General features: G+C 37.5%; 1 protein-coding gene across 1 annotated transcript in view; it reads left to right on the forward strand.

Annotated features, from left to right (window-relative positions):
- Window positions 1–123: 123 nt before the first annotated feature.
- Window positions 124–17,360, forward strand: part of BAG4 (BAG cochaperone 4) — a 34,142-nt gene continuing 16,905 nt past the window's right edge. The window contains exon 1 of the mRNA XM_031950692.1: window positions 124–689. Within this exon, the coding sequence (XP_031806552.1) occupies window positions 216–689 (474 nt within the window). The 5' untranslated portion in view covers window positions 124–215. The remainder of the gene's footprint in view (window positions 690–17,360) is intronic.

The following is a 17,360-nucleotide window of genomic DNA, read 5'->3' on the forward strand; positions in this document are numbered from 1 at the left end:
GGCGGGTTGTACGGCGCAGGCCCCTAAGGAAGGAGAAAGGAAAGAGGTGTAACGTGAACTACACTAGATAGTGGGGAACGCGTCTTGTTCCCCCTTACTTAGGCTGAGGAAAAACTGGGCATTCCGTTTCTTCGCTCCCCCATCTCATTTCACGAAGGTTGGCCCAAACTAGCATAGATTCACAAACCCTCGCCTCTTCCGTCTCATTGGTCGGCATGTGGACCATGAGCTCTACTCCCGCGGGGGAGGAGCCGGGGAGGCGATTGGCTGTTCTCGCTCCGCCCCCTTTTCCCAGGCTAGTTCCTCGCCTTCTGCGGGCGCCTGCGCAGTGGGCTTGGAGTGGGGGGAGCGGGAAGTGCGGCGGCTTAGCGGAGCCAATGTCTACCCTGAGGAGATCAGGCTATGGCCCCAGCGATGGCCCGGGCTACAGCCGCTATTACGGAGCTGGGCCCGGACCCGGACCCGGACCCAACATCGGAGACGTGCCAGCGTCCGGGCCTCCCGCCTCCTCGCGGCCCGAGCCGCCTCCCCCTCCGCCTCCTGGGCCCTGGAGGATGCGCGGAGGCGGCCCGGCGGAGGCTGTGTGGCCCGGAGAAGGCAGCGGCGCTTGCGGTGCCTGCGGAGGTGGCGGGGGCTACTACGCCGGCGGAGCCGCTTGGGCAGACCCGTGCCGGGCCGGAGGCCATCAGGTAATCCCGGCGTGGCTAGCCCTTGGGGTCACCGGGGTCGTCCGTGCGCGCGGGGGGGGGGGGGGGGGAGGTGGAGGAAACCCCAGGGCTGCTCTCCGGGAGGTGAGGCCCGGGGGTCGCGCCGGCGTGAGCCACTGTTTGAGGGCTTCTAACGGATCTTAGCTTCATTAGCCTCCTATTCCTGGAGGGTGGGAGGAAAGACAAGGTTTGTGGCCTGGGTGATGCTGCTTCACTGAGCAGGGATTGGGGTAAAAGCAATCTTTTTAAAAAACCAGGAATTGTTTATTCAACCTTTCACTCTGCACACCTTTCTAAGCTACCTGGGAGGTTGCCCCGAGGAGGCGTCGGAAGGCAGCGGGGAGGTGGGGGCGGGCTGGAGGGGATCCCAGGCTGTTGCCCACGGGGCTGGTAGAATTTGCTCCCCATCTCTCGGCATAGGCCCTTTCCGCCCCCTCCCCCTCTTCTTCCCCCTCCCCTGAAGGCGGTGACGACTCTATTGCCAGCTTTCGCTCAGCAGCCCCTCCTATATGTTGGGACCTTGGGCTTTGGGATCTGAGTCGTTTAATATGCAGCCTGCCACACGGGAGGCTGCCAGCTACTTATTTATTTATTTATTTCATTTTATTGCTCACCTCCTACTAACCTCAAAGCGTGCATCTGCCAGTGCGGTGTCTCTGAGAGGCATCACTGCAGCATCTCATTTCACTTCCCATTCATAGGTTCATTAGTCAGCTCTGCTTTCTCCTAGTTAGACGGTCTTTTTAAGCCCGTCTGACACTTAGGTAGATAAAGGTCCCATATATTTATTGTCTGGGTCTAGAAATAGCCAAGTGGGAAAAAATGGGACAGCTTTGATTGATTGTTTCATATCTTACTACCATGATCTCATCAAGAGAGAGAGACAGACTGTGTGTGTGTGTGTGTGTGTGTGTGTGTGTGTGTGTGTGTGTCCAGTGAGGTTAAAAGGTAGTCAGAGAACTTGGTCTTGACTGAGTCTTTCAAGGTAGATTTTAGGAATTGGAAAATTATGTTTTAAAGAACTGGTTCAGTTTTATGGCTGGTATCTTAAATTCTGTGTTAAATGACTGCTTGGCTTGAAGGAAAGTGGGAGACAGGGGCATGTATTCAAATAAGCGTAGGCCTGGAGGAACCATCCTTATTACACAGCATTTTGACTGATTGAGTCACCCATGAATTCTTCAGACTTGATGTGACCAGCAGGTGGAACCTCTGTCTAGGCTTTGGATTTTATGTCTGTACTCCTTAAAGCTAGGCGGAAATCAGTGTCTTTTAAGGGAGAATGGAGAATTCTACTGTCTCTCACCAAGTCAGCTGTTTGTTTCTTTCTTTGGTAGATAATTTTATTTCTTAATGTGTGTAATCTTGTTGGTTTGAGAATTTCCTCATTGGCAGACATGTCCCTCCATGCTTTCTTATCCTGTGCAATTCTTTTCCATGTTCTTCCATAGAGCTACCATAGGATCCACCCAATTGGCTAAAAGTCTTCCTCTAGATTTCCATTACATTTTTGGTATACTAGCTGAATGGTAAAGCTGTCTGTCATTGTTCCAGCCACATGGCCAATGGTCTCCTTTACTCAGTATGCATTTCTTCATTGATATCACTTATGCCAGTTACTGAACAAAGGTCATCATTGGAAATATGCATGAATACAACCCAAAAAACTGGCATGTAGAAAGGATTAACAAATGGTACAGAAGTCATGTATGGGAAATCAAATAGGCTTGAAGACTAAAAGAAGACTTAAAGTTAATTGACCAATGCTGGGCTTGGGAGTGACCATTCTATTATGGATTTTTTTCCATACAGAGTGGTTTTGTTTTTAAAATTACTGACTGAAACTGACAACAATGTAAAACATTTTTAAAAAAGTAATATTGTTGACTAAATGGCAAATAGAGGTAAAAATCAACAAATCAATGAAAAGGCATTTGTTTTGTGCCAACTATATACCAGGGAATCGGACATAAAGACAAAAGTGAAACTGTCCCTGCCCTTTCACTGAGTTTATAGTATTTTAGGAGAAACAAAGGATGTGTGTGTACGCACAAAGTTTTGATGAAATAAATACAAGGTATTTCCAAGGGGGAGATAGGGGATGCAGGAGATGACTCTTGAACTGGGGGTTCTAAGAGGCAGAAGAGTATAAAGAGTGCATTCCAGGTATGGATGATTGCTTGTGCAAAGGCAATGGGGCAGAAAGTGGAGTGTCACTTGCCAGGGAGAATTGGGAAAAGCTAGTTTAGCTGGATCTAAGAAGATGCAAAGGAAAGATGACAGGAGAACTTGCATTTTATTTTAGAGTCAGTTAAGCTTTTTGAGCATTTGATCACAGAGGAATAACTTTATTTACTGTTTTTATTTTAAAGCTTTTTGTTTTTAAAACATGCATAGTTTTCAACATTCATCCTTGCAAAAATCTTGTGTTCCAAATTTTTTTCTCTTCTTTCCCCCTTCTCCTCGTAATCCAAAATATTTAAAACATGTACAATTCTTCTATACATATTTCCACAATTCTCATGCTGCATAAGAAAAATCAGATCAAAAAGGGAAAAAATGAGAAAGAAAAGAAAATGAAAGCAAACAACGACAAAAAGTGAAAATGCTATGTTGTGAACCATACTCAGTTCCTACACCTCTCTCTGAGTATAGATGGCTCTCTTCATCACAAGATCATTGGAACTGGTTTGAATCATCTCATTGTTTGAAGAAAGCCATGTCCATCAGAAATGATCATTGAATAACCTTGTTGCCATGTACAATGATCTCCTGGTTCTGCTCACTTCACTTAGCACCAGTTCATGTAAGTCTGTCCAGACCTCTTTGAACTCATCCTGCTGGTTGTTTCTTACAATACAATAATATTCCATAACATTCACCTACCATAACTTAGTCAGCCATTCCCCAACTGATGGGCATCCACTCAGTTTCCAGTTTCTTGCCACTATGAAAAGGGCTGCCACAAACATTTTTGCACATGTAGGTCTCTTTTTCTCCTTTAAGATCTCTTTGGATTATAAGTCCAATAGAAAAACTTCTGGGTCAAAGGATATGTATAGTTTGATAACTCTTTGGGTTTAGTTCTAAATTGCTCTCCAGAATGGTTGGATCTGTTCACAATCATGGGTAATTTTCAACATATATCCTTGTAAAACCTTGTGTTCCAAATTTTTTCCCTTCCTTTCCCCCACCCCCTCCTCAAGACTGCAAGTAATTCAATATATGTTAAACATGTGCAGTTCTTCTATATGTTTCCATAATTATCATGCTGCACAAGAAAAATCAGATCAAAAAGAAAAAAATGAGAAAGAAAACAAATTGTGGCAGCCCTTTTTGTAGTGGCTAGAAACTGGAAACTGAATGGATGTCCATCAGTTGGAGAATGGCTGAATAAATTGTGGTATATGAAAATTATGGAATATTACTGTTCTGTAAGAAATGACCAACAGGATGATTTCAGAAAGGCCTGGAGAGACTTACACGAACTGATGCTGAGTGAAATGAGCAGGACCAGGAGATCATTATATACTTCAACAACAATACTAGATGATGACTAGTCCTGATGGATCAGGCCATCCTCAGCAACAAGATCAACCAAATCATTTCTAATGGAGCAGTAATGAACTGAACTAACTATACCAGAAAAGAACTCTGGGAGATGACTAAAACCATCACATTGAATTCCCAGTCCCTATATTTATGCACACCTCGTCTTTGATTTCCTTCACAAGCTAATTGTACAATAATTCAGAGTCTGATTCTTTTTGTACAGCAAAATAATGTTTTGGTCATGTATACTTATTGTGTATCTAAGTTATATTTTAATATATTTAACATCTACTGGTCATCCTGCCATTTGGGGGAGGGGGGGGGGGGGGGTAAGAGGTGAAAGATTGGAACAAGAGGTTTGGCAATTGTTAATGCTGTAAAGTTACCCATGTATATATCCTGTAAATTAAAGGCTATTAAATAAAAAAATAAAATAAAAAAATAAAAAAAAAAATTAAAAAAAAAAAAAAAAAAAAAGAAAGAAAACAAAATGCAAGCAAATAACAAACTGAAAATATTATGTTGTGATCCACACTCAGTTCCCATAGTCTCTCTCTAGGTTTAGATGTCTCTCTCCATCACAAGACCATTGGAACTGGCCTCGATCATTTCATTGTTGGAAAGAGTCATGCTCATCAGAATTGATTGTCATATAATCTTGTTGCTGTGTATAATGATCTCCTGGTTCTGCCTCATTTCATTTAGCATCAGTTCATATAAGTCTCTCCGGGCCTCTCTGAAATCATTATGCTAATCATTTCTTTTTATTTTTTATTTCTTTTTAAATTTTTTTGCTGAGGCAATTGGGGGTAAGTGACTTGCCCAGGGTCACACAGCTACGAAGTATTAGGTGTCTGAGGTTAGATTTGAACTCAGTTCCTCTTGACTTAAGGACTGGTGCTCTATCCACTGCCTCACCTCGCTCCCTCTATGTACCCTAACTTATTCAGCCATTCTTCAACTGATGGGCATCCACTGGATTTCCAGTTCCTTGCCACTACAAAAATGGCTGTGTGGGGGTATTTTCTCCCTTTTTGTGATCTCTTTGGGAGACAAGTCCAATGGAGACACTGCTGGATCAAAGGGTACCTACAATGTGATAGTCCTTTGGACATAGTTCCGTATTGCTCTCCGAAAGGGTTGTTTCAGTTAACAACTTCACCAGTTTTCCCAGATCCCCTTCAGTCTTCATCATTATCCCTTCCTGTCATTTTAGCCAATCTGAGAGATGTATAGTGGTACCCCAAAGATGTCCTAATTTGCATTTCTCTGATCAATAATGATTTAGAGCATTTTTTCATATGACTACAAATGGTTTTAATTTTTTCATCTGAAAATTTCATCTGAAAATCTGAAAATACAGACATAAAATCCAAAGCCTATATGAAAATATACCATATTTTTTTGACCATTCCTCAATTGAAGAATGGTTTGTATTCCTATAAATTTGAGTCAATTATGCATATATTTTAGAAATGAGGCCTTTATCAGAATCCTTGGATGTAAAAATTTTAGGAATACCACTTTAACAGCTATTTGGAATGTGGCTTAGAGAGGAGGGATAATTGGTGGCAAAGAGACCAATTAGGACAATAGTGCAAGTGAGAGAGAACTGACAGGACTTGAACTAGTATGATGGCTTCATGGAGAGAAGGGGGACAGTAAGTGGAGGAAAAATTGAGTAGTCTTAGTTAATTTCATGTGTCTGGTGAGAGAAATGAATACTTAAGGGAAACTACATGGTTGAGAACCTGGATGATTCGGATATTGGTGCTCTTGAAAGGAATAGTTTTGAAAGAAGAGATGAGTAATACTGTTCTGTTTTATCCATAAACCTACAAGAGTTAGGTTTTATTAGTTTAAATCTTGTCTTACCTAGTACAGAAAGAGAAATGTCCAAACTGATAAAAGTGTCTCCATGTTGAACTCTCCATGACAATTTGAGATGAATATTTATAGAAAATTGGGGCCACAACTTATTAAGATATAATTTTGGGGTCAGCATTCCAAAACAGTACTTGCTCTACTTGAACTATTGGATTTCTTCCTGGACCTCCCTTCTCTAGAGCCTCCTATGATCATTATTTTGCTTTTATTTTAATTTTTTCCTTTCTCACTTCCATTTTCTGGTATTTTTCAGAAGTCTGGCTCTCATACAACTTTCCTGATCACTCTTTCCAACAGTGTTTACATTTTAGTTTTTTGGGGGTTACCAGTAGAGGTGAGGGGATTGAAATGCTCCTTGCTTCCCATTGCCACTTATTTCCATGTTCTCCCTTTGTTACCTTCACTCTTCTTCTTTGAGGTTGACTCAGATTCCTTTTTACCACCAAATTCTGGTAGCTGTCATTTGTCATTGTCATTAGTCTTAAGATACTTAGGCAAATCTGTGCTTGGCTCAGTTTTTCTCTGCACCACAATTCCTTTTTTAATTCTAGAGGACATCATTATACATATTGATACTTCATCAAACATGCTAATCTTAATCTCCTACTTCTTCAATTTACTCAAATACTGCCCCCCTCCCACACAAGATGATACCCCTGAATTTGCCTTATCTAGATGGCCTTTGAAATTTCCTTTTCTGATTATAATCTCCAGTCTTTTCACTCACTTCTGCCTTTCAACTCTTATTAACTTTCTTCTTTGCTTCCCCCTCAACTCTTTCCCTACCTTCTGCCCCTAGGTTGGTTAGTGCTCATCTCTCCAACTTCATCTTTGGTGAACCAATTCAAATCTACAATAACCTCTTCACTCAAGACCTCTCCCTATCCTGTCTCCCATCTTGTCCTACTAACAAGGCCTTGAGTTGCTCCCACCATTTGCTACTCTCCCTAATACTCTGTCCCAAACAAAGAAGAAAATCACAAGTGTTTTCATTGGATTCACTATAAATTTGTTACATTATTTCAATTGCAACTTCAGTGCACTAAGATGACAATTTTGCACCTTTTTAATTGACTTAATCTCTCCTCGCCTTTTCAGTTGAGAACCTTGCCTCATTTTACTGAAAAAAAAAATTGAAGCCATTGAGCGAATGGTCCCTCTTTTCTCCTCATCTCACATCACCCAGCTATCTCATGGGAAGAGGTGGCCCCTCTTGCTTAGGCAGCACAGGTGTACAAATAATCTCATTCCTTCCCCTTTTTCCAGTAGATTGCCCCCTCTTTCATCCCCATTCGCTTATTGATTTTCAGTTGCCAACTTTCAATTGGCTGCTTCCCTCCATGCTCATGTCCTTACCCATCTTCAAAAAACCCTCATTTGATCCTTCCCCTTTAGTGCTCTCCCATTGTTCTTTTTGTAGCTAAATTCCTTAACAAATCCTTACACAATCAGTGCCTATGCTTGCTTTCTTCACTATCTTGACTCTATAGAGTTGCTTCTAATCTTATTCAATTGAAACTCCTCTCCCCAGTTACCAGTAATCTCTTATTTGCCAAATTTAATGGCCTTTTCTCATTCTTATTTTTCTTGACCTCAGCCTTTGACAGTTTTGATCACCTCCTACTTGATACTTTGTCTCCAAATTTTTAGGACACTACTCTTCTTAGTGCCTGTCTCACTGCTCTGTTTTCTTTAAAGCTGGATTTTCATCTCAGTCATCCTCACTGAATATGGATATTCTCCAGGCCTCTGTCTTGGATGATTTATACTATTTCATTTAGTGATCACATCAGTTCCTAAGAATTCAGTTATCTCTGTGCTGATGTTTGTCTAGCCCTTGACTGGGTTGTTCCATAGATATTTTAAACAGTGTGGCCAAGACTGAAAGTTATCTCCTTCAGTTCTCTCTTTATCCACCCCCAGCCATCCAGTCCTGTCCTTGTCTTGTTTATTTTACCATCCCCTCATAATTCATTTCTTTTACATCCATATCTAAATTATTTCTTAGTCCTATCTATTTTCTTTAATTTTATATACATTTATTCCCTTTTCTCCTCTTACATTGTCATCATCTTGGTGAAGATGTACATCACCTCATGTTTGGACTATTAAAAAATAGCTCGATTGTTGGTCTTTTGCCTCTCAAGACATCTCACGCTATAACCTATCTTCTGCTCAGCTTACCAAAATTCTTCATAACTTGATCTCTTCCTACTTTTCCAGTCTTTTTTATATCTGATTCCCTTACAGGTGCTTCTAAGTGACAATGGCTTCTTTTCTTGTCCTTACAGTAAGATATTCCATCATTTACCTCCATGTATTTTCTCTGGCGGTCCCCCAATTCTCTTCTATGTCTTTACTGTTTGATTTCTCTGGCTTTCTTCAAGTTCTCAGCTAAAATCCATCTTTTACAATGTTTCCCTATTTCCCTGTTTATTCTTTCCAGTTTGTTAGATGTGTGTGTACACACACACACACACACACACACACACATCTTGTTTCTACATAGTTGTTTTCATGTTTTCCCCATGAGAAGTCCTTGAAAGTAGGAATTGTCACCATATTTTAGAAAGAACATTTTTTTTTTCTTTCTTTGTATTTTCTAGAATAGAATAAGTGCTTAATAGTTGCTTGCAGATTTGACTTGGACATCAAATGCTGGAGATAATCCAGTGGAGAACAAATAAAGTGATAAAGGGAATCTAAATCATGTCAAATAAAGGATTGTTGAAGGAATTGGATATGCTTAGTTTAGAGAGTAGAGGTAGGTGGACATGATTATCTACTGTCTTCGAATATCTCAAGGACTACCATGTGGGAGAGGGTTTATAGTTAATGTGTATATTAATAATATTATTGCCAACAGGGCAAAACTAGAATGAATGGACTGAAGTTAGAGCAACAGAGATTTTGGTTCAATTTAAGAATATCTTAATAATAGCTATGGAATAGATTGCTTTCATAGGTAGTGAGTTCTCACTCTAGAAACTTTGAAATGGAGGTTTGATAATATTCTTTCAGCACAAACATTGAGTGATTCTGTTTCACTTTAAAAACTACCACAGCCTTACCTATGACACTATAATAAATTGTAAACTAATAGATTTGCACCTCTTTCTCTTCTAGTCCCTGTGACATGCCTGGACTGGCCCTTTTAATTCCTCTTATATATTATCTAATTGTGAAGTAGCTTATCAAGCTCTGTTCTCCCCTTCCATTGTGCCTTGTGGATTCCCCACTGCTCCCTGTGATTGTTACCAAATTTCCTTTTACCTCAGACCTCTTCCTTACATATTTCTATTTTTTGGTTACCACAGAAACTTGGTTCATTCCAGGAAATACTTCATCCTGGTCACCTTTTCCTCTATAAGATGTATCTTCTTTTGAATCATATACAATTAATAATTGCTTCTTGAAACATTGGAACTGGAAGAGTACACATATGTCTTTCTCTTTCTGCTTCTAAAAACTCTCTCATTTTAGATTTTCCCATTGTAGTTAAGGTAACTTGTGAAGACAAAACGTTCCTGTTTGTCATCATTCTGAAAATATGTAAACTCCATGGAGACAGGGACTATTTTCTTTTCTTTTTCTTAAATTTTAAATTTATGTATTTAAAACAAATAGAAAATAGAAAAAGGAAAAAAAAAAGAAAAAAATTTCCATAGTACACAGCAGAACACAAGAGGATTCAAAATATGAAACAACAAATTTCCATTTCACGAAAGTCTGTGTAATAAATACTACACACTTTTTGATTTTTGTGGCATTTCCCTACTGGCCTCCTGGGTCATTCTTCCTTCTTTCTCAAGGATTTCTTTTTCTGTCTTAGGTTTTTGTTTTTGTTTTTTTAAATCTCAGCTGCTACTTGAATTTTGCTATTACTATTTCTCTGCTCCTTTTAAGTATTCTCCATCCCCCAGTCCCCTTAACTCCCCCTTTTCTCCTAGTTCATCAGCCTTCTCAACTCCATTGATCTTTGTTCCCCAGCCATTTATCAGAATGATTATCAACCCATAAATATTCCACTTTCATGATCAAGAACTCAAAACTCTTCTCCTTGATTATAACCTTCTATCTTTCCTTTGGCTTCACTCTACGCAATTTGTCATTCTCATAAACCTCCCATCAGTTTGTCCCTTAGGATTCTTGCCTTGCCAATGCTTCATTTTCCTCCTTTCTTTGTCTTGATCCTATACATAATCGGTTCAGTGAACTCGGCTCTCAGCTTTGTTCTAGTCTGTTGCTTGTGCTTTGTCACTTTGCTTCTTTCCATCCATTTACCTTGGCCATTTCTACTTAAATGATCCTGAAAGTACTAGAGGGAATCTTATAACTGTTTCAATGCAAATATTTATTTTTATTTTTTAGTTCTTAATAGTATTTTGTTTTTCCAATTGCATGTAAAGATAGTTTTCAACATTCATTTCTGTAAGATTTTGAGTTCCAAATTTTGTCTCATTCCCTCCCTTACCTCTTCCCCAAAGCAGCAAGTAATCTGATAAAGATACTATACACTCATTTTATTCATATTTTCATGATTGTCATGTTGTGAAAAAAAAAAATCAGAACAAAAGAGAAAAAAATCACAAAATAGGAAAAAGTGGAGCTGGGGGAGAAGAAGTGAAAACAGTATATTTTGATCTGCCTTCATTCTTCATAGTTCTCCCTCTGGATGTGGATGGCATTTTTCATCCCAGCTCTTTTGGAATTGTCTTGGATTACTGTATTTCTGAGAGGAGCAAAGTCTGTCAGTTGATCATGACACAATTTTGCTATTACTGTGTACAATGTTCTACTGCTCACTTCACTCAGCTTCAGCTTGTGCCAATAGAATTCTTTAAAAAGCGTTTTTAAAACTTATGGTTAACAAACGCCAAAATAGCTATTTCATGTTCAAACCTTTTATTATTTTACTATAGGACAGTAAAAGGTTTGGACATGAAATTGCATGTCTTATGTACAGCTTACACCAAACAAAATAGATATTTCATGTCCAAACCTTTCGCTGTTTTTATAGAACAGCAAAAGATTTGGACATGAAGCACAACTTATATACAACTTATTTTTCTTTTAAAATATGGAATTGTTACTTTGAGTTCGATCTTGTTTCTTACACTTTCTGGCCTTGATTTATCTCATCTCAACTAAATTCTCCCTCTCTGATTCCCCTAATTAGCTATGTTCAAATAGAGGGTATTTTGGAGTCCATTCCTCTCTTCTGTATCTCAAATAACTCTTGATATCATTTGCTATTTATTGCTTTGATTCAATTCCTGACTAAGGACTGATACTTCTACTACCCAAAGCTAACCTCTCTCCTTCAGCCCTTGATCCCATCCATCTATTTCATCTTTCTGTCAGCTTGCCTCCTTAACCATTCCCTTTTCTTACCTTCTACTTCTTTGCAGCCTCTAATCATGCCTTGGATCTCTCCTGTTTGTAGACTTTCATTTAAATCCAAACATGGCATAAGACTATTATCACCTTTCAGCCTTATTGCACCTTTTATGCATACTATATTCCAGCCAAACTGTCTTCCTTGCTGTGCCCCACATATGAGCACTGCAGCTCCTGCTTCCTTGGCTATCTCATGCAAGTGTATATATATATACATATGTATATTATATATTATATATATATATATATATATTTTTTTTTTTTTCCCCCTTTAAAGAATGAAAACATCCTTTTTAGATCTAAACAACTAGGGGGAAAAACTGCCTATATTCTTTCTACTTCTCTTAATCTACAACTTAATCCAATTTCTGGTTTCCAACATCATTCAACTGTAACTGCTGTTACTAAGATGATCAGTGCATTTAAATCTGGTCTTTCTTGACTTGATTTACAGAGTTTGACACTCACCATTTTCTTACTCCTGGATGCTCTTTGCCTCCAGAGTTTTTCTCCTTATTCTCTCTTACCTTTGTCAGTCAACTTCTCAGTCCCCTTTGTTAAATGTCATTCATGTTCCACCCCCAGCATGAGAGTTTACCTCAAGTCCCTGTCCTAATCCCTCTTCCCTCTGTTCTCTATCCTAGTGATCTCATCAATCTTTTCTGTGAAATGACATATCTAGTCCTGCGTCACCAACTGCATATATAGGATGTTTGCAACTTGGTTATGCTATATATATTTTAAATCCATTATAAATAAAATACATCTTTCTTTTAAAAGTTTTTTAAAATTTTTATTCAATGTAAAAAAAATTCTGTATACATTGCAAAACACCCAAAAAAGAGGTTTATAAATTGCTTGGTATTTTGGCTTTTTTGACATGGCAGTCTAGGTTAGTGACTTTACCTCAGGGTCACATACATAAATGTGTCAAGTGTTTAAGATCAAATTTGAACTCTGGTAGACTCCAGGGCTGGTGCTCTCTCTTGCACCACTTAGTTGATCCTGGCTGTTTTCTGCTTACTTTTTTTTTTTTTTTTTTTTTTTTATTTAATAGCCTTTAATTTACAGGATATATACATGGGTAACTTTACAGCATTAACAATTGCCAAACCTCTTGTTCCAATTTTTCACCTCTTACCGCCCCCCCCCCCCTCCCCTAAATGGCAGGATGACCAGTAGATGTTAAATATATTAAAATATAACTTAGATACACAATAAGTATACATGACCAAAACATTATTTTGCTGTACAAAAAGAATCAGACTCTGAATTATTGTACAATTAGCTTGTGAAGGAAATCAAAGATGCAGGTGTGCATAAATATAGGGACTGGGAATTCAATGTAATGGTTTTTAGTCATCTCCCAGAGTTCTTTTTCTGGGTATATCTGCTTACTTTTTTAAAGAATCGAATTCCACATATTGAAACTGACTTTTTATTTTGTGCTTCCTTTTAAACTTGTTTTTCTGTTCTTTTGTGCATTTCAAAAATGGTTTCAATAGCTTTTTTTGGGGGGGGGTATAACTCCCTCTTCATTTTCTCTATTAAAAAAATTGAAAGAAAAAAACCTCATAAAACATAAGCATAATTAAGCAATGTGACTCCGTAATGATATTAAAAATGTGTATCTTATTCTGCATCTTGAATCTATCAATCAGTCAGTAAATACTTATTAATTATTGAGGAGGCAGTGCAGGGTCTCAAGTTAGGAAGACCTGAGTTCACGTTCTGTCTCAGTTACTAGCTATGTGACCCTGGGCAAGTCATTTAACTTCTTAACTGCCCCCTCAATTATTAATAAATGTTTACTGATTGATTGGTAGATTTCAAGATGCAGAATAAAATACATTTTTAATATTAATATTATGGATTCATATTGCTTAATTATGCTTATTTATTTTATGAGGGTTTCTTTTTCTTTCCGTTTTTTAATTGAGGAGGGAAGGAAGAGAGGAATTTTTAGCAAGCTATACCAAAAGCTAACCACTTTTATACCACTTAACTTTTGTAGTAATCCACTGGAGAAGGAAATGGCAAACCACTCCAGTATTTTTGCCAGAAAACCTCATAGACAGCATAGTCCATGGATCCCAGAGTCAGGCATAACTGACCAGCAATTATTAAATTTCTGCTATGTGTCAGGCACTATGTTAAGTGCTGGAGATAAAAAAAAAAAAAGAGGAAAAAATGGTTTCTGCTTTCAAGGACCTTGTACAGTCTGTATCATATAATATAAACTTCAATATAGAACTTCTGAAATTATACTCATTGCTTTATTCTCAAATCTTGTAGAGTTTTTTTCCTTATTAATTCTTCTGGTTCTGCTCATTTAACTCTTTATCAGTTCATAATACCCAGAGTGTTCTAAAATCAGTATAATAATTTTTTAAAAAGCTTTTTATTTTTAAAATATGTGCATGAATAATTTTAAACACTCACCCTTGCAAAACCTTGTTCCAAATTTTTTCCTTCCCTTCCTCCTATCCCCTTCCCTAGATAGACAAGTAATCCAATAAATGTTACATATGTGCAATTTTTCTATACATATTTCCACAAATATGCTACACAAGAAAAAATCAGATCAAAAAGGAAAAAAATGAGAAAGAAAATAAAATGCAAGCAAATAACAACCAAAAGAATGAAAATATAATATGATCCACACTCAGTTCCCACAGTCCTCTCTCTGGGTGCAAATGGCTCTTTTCATCACAAGACCATTGGAACTGGCCTATCAGTGTAATTCTGATATAGGACTACATTTTATTCAGCCATCACCTAATTGAATGGGTATTCTCTTAAATTCTACTTCTTTGGTTTTCTAATTTTTTAAAATTCCCCATTAGAAAGGAGTTTGTTTTACAGCTATTTCTTCCTCAGTATTAATTTCTCTCAAGTTCCCCTCATTATCCCTGCTTATTTCTCTGATTTTGATGTATTACTATATCACCTTGTTTACATCTGAGTTTCTGTTGCTATTCTATATCCCCTTCTCCTTTTCATTAAAGAGGAAGATTCATTTTATGCCCATTGTTTTCCTATATGTTTATGTTTGAACCCCATTATTGGAAATTGAAAGTTCCACTTTCCTTACTTCTTTCTAAGCTAGTATATTCTTCCTCTCTTAAAACCCTCAGAATACAATCAGTAAAGATTCAGAACTTTTTTTTTCTTAAACTTTATCTTTTCAATTAATAAAAATCCATCTTATTTTTTCATCTTTGTCCTTAGGGAAAAAAAGAAAAATAAAAACTCTTTGTAAAAAACATGCATAGTTGAAAAAACAAATTCCCACATTAAGGGAACACAAATTAAGACTGCTTATAAGTATAACCTTCCCCTCATCAAATTATCAAAAATAATTAAAAGTACCGAAATTCTGTGCTGATAGAAGTTATAGAGAAGCATTACAAACTTGAATAACAATCATAGGAAGAAATAAGACCTGTGTAATAACATCAAAGAATAACGAAGGCACAAAGAATCCCCAACAACCCCCAAGTATTTGCCCTAGATGATTTCACAGCAAAATACTTTGAAATTTTCCATGAATCTGTTTTCCTTAATTTATATAGGTTGTTTATAGAGAAAGAAGAAACATTGTCTAGAACCTTTTATGAGGCAAATATGGTATTGCTTTTAAAACCAAGTAAAAAGAATAACCAAAAAAAAAAAAAGAAAGAAAAGAAAAGAATATACTATTTTAGTGAATGTAGATGCCAGAACAATTATTAGCCAATAGAATATATTAACAAAGTTATTAACCTTGAGCAAGCAAGGTTTAAACTATTAGGCATACAAGACTTGCTCAACATCAGTACAGTAGTGTTTTATTTCTGTTTTATAGATGAATAAATTACAACTCAAGTGAGCTTAAATATTGTCCATGTTCATATGGTTACCAAACATCAGTACAATTTTTTTTCCCCAGGGTTTTTATTTATTTATCAGTAAAAATTACTGATAGTTCTTTTTTTTTTTTTTTTTTTTTTTTAATTTAATAGCCTTTTATTTACAGGAGCATGGGTAACTTTACAGCATTAACAATTGCCAAACCTCTTGTTCCAATTTTTTTCACCTCTTACCCCTCCCCCAGATGGCAGGATGACCAGTAGATGTTAAGTACATTAAAATATAAATTAGATACACAATAAGTATACATGACTAAACCGTTATTTTGCTGTACAAAAATAATCAGACTCTGAAATATTGTACAATTAGCTTGTGAAGGAAATCAAAAATGCAGGTGGGCAAAAATATGGGGATTGGGAATTCAATGTAATGATTCTTAGTCATCTCCCAGAATTCTTTCGCTGGGTGTATCTGGTTCAGTTCATTACTGCTCCATTGGAAATGATTTGGTTGATCTCAATGCTGAGGATGGCCAAGTCCATCAGAGTTAGTCATCATATAGTATTGTTGAAGTATATAATAATCTCTTGGCTTGTTTCACTCAGCATCAGTTCATGTAAGTCTCTCCAGGCCTTTCTGAAAAATTCCTGTTGGTCATTTCTTACAGAACAATAATATTCCATAATATTCATATACCACAATTTATTCAGACATTCTCCAATTGATGGGCATCCATTCATTTTCCAGTTTCTAGTCACTACAAACAGGGCTGCCACAAACATTCGTGCACATACAGGTCCCTTTCCCTTTATGATCTCTTTGAGTACCCTCCTTTTGGTTTATCTATTTGTGCTCAAGATCTTTTAAGTTTTCTTCCTAAGATCTTTGGTCTCTCTCTCCCCCCTCCCCACCTCACCCCACCCCTTACTTTTCTCTATTTCTTGCTTTCTGATTTCCTCCTTTTTGATGGTTTCCCTGGGATTTGTATCTCGAGGCTAAGCCTTCTCGGACAATTCACTTTTCACCAATTTCCGGTCTCTGTATCGGGATTTCTAGGACAAAACTGAATCCCAGCGATGCTGGGAACTTTTCCTGATTTAGTAGAATATTGCTTGCATGTGGGTCTTCAGCACCCATCCCCTATCTCTTCCTCCCTTCTCTGATCAAGTTGTTACGCTGCTTGCGTGCCCTGAGCAAGTAACTGGCATTTGGGGTTCAAATCGATATTGCGTATTTTGGGCCAGTGGGGTTTAGTTGAGTTTTGTTGTAAACTAAGAGGGTGTGCATATACTGGCCCTCTTTCCAAGATCATGTTGGGGGCAGGGGATGTTGAAGAGAACTTGCTTTAGAGATTAGGGATTATTGTTGTCTGTGGTTCAAGTTTTTATCTTATTTAGGCTCTTGATGTTCTAAATGTGGAAACAGCTGAAATTGCTTTATCTCTGATAATTCCTATTGGAGAAATAAGATGATTGAAGAAACTGTCTAGTCCTCCATTTTTATTGGTCTAGACAAGTATACTTTTACTAGTGATAATTTTTTTGTTCCATGTTTTTTTTTTTTTTAATTATTGTGTTTATATATTGGATTACTTGCTGCCTAAGAGAGGGGTTGGGGGTAAGGGAAAGAGAATAAATCTCGACCACAAGGTTTTGCAAGGGTGAATGTTGAAAACTATGCATATATTTTGAAAACAAAAAGTATAAAAATGAAAAAAACGTTTTTTATTTTCATATCATTTAAATTTCTCCCTTATACTTTATCCCTACCTCCCCTTCTCAGAGAGCTATCCTATAGAATAATTTTAACTATAAAAGGAAAAGGGGAAAGAATAGAAAAAACAATTATTAGAAATCAGTACATTAAAGAAAAAAATTGAAAATGTTGACAGTGTCTCCTCCTATTGGTGTCCCACTTTTGCAAAAGAGTGGGACCTCTCATAATTATGACATCTCATAATTC

Source organism: Sarcophilus harrisii, chromosome 2 (assembly GCF_902635505.1).
Source record: "Sarcophilus harrisii chromosome 2, mSarHar1.11, whole genome shotgun sequence".
Lineage (NCBI taxonomy): Eukaryota > Metazoa > Chordata > Mammalia > Dasyuromorphia > Dasyuridae > Sarcophilus > Sarcophilus harrisii.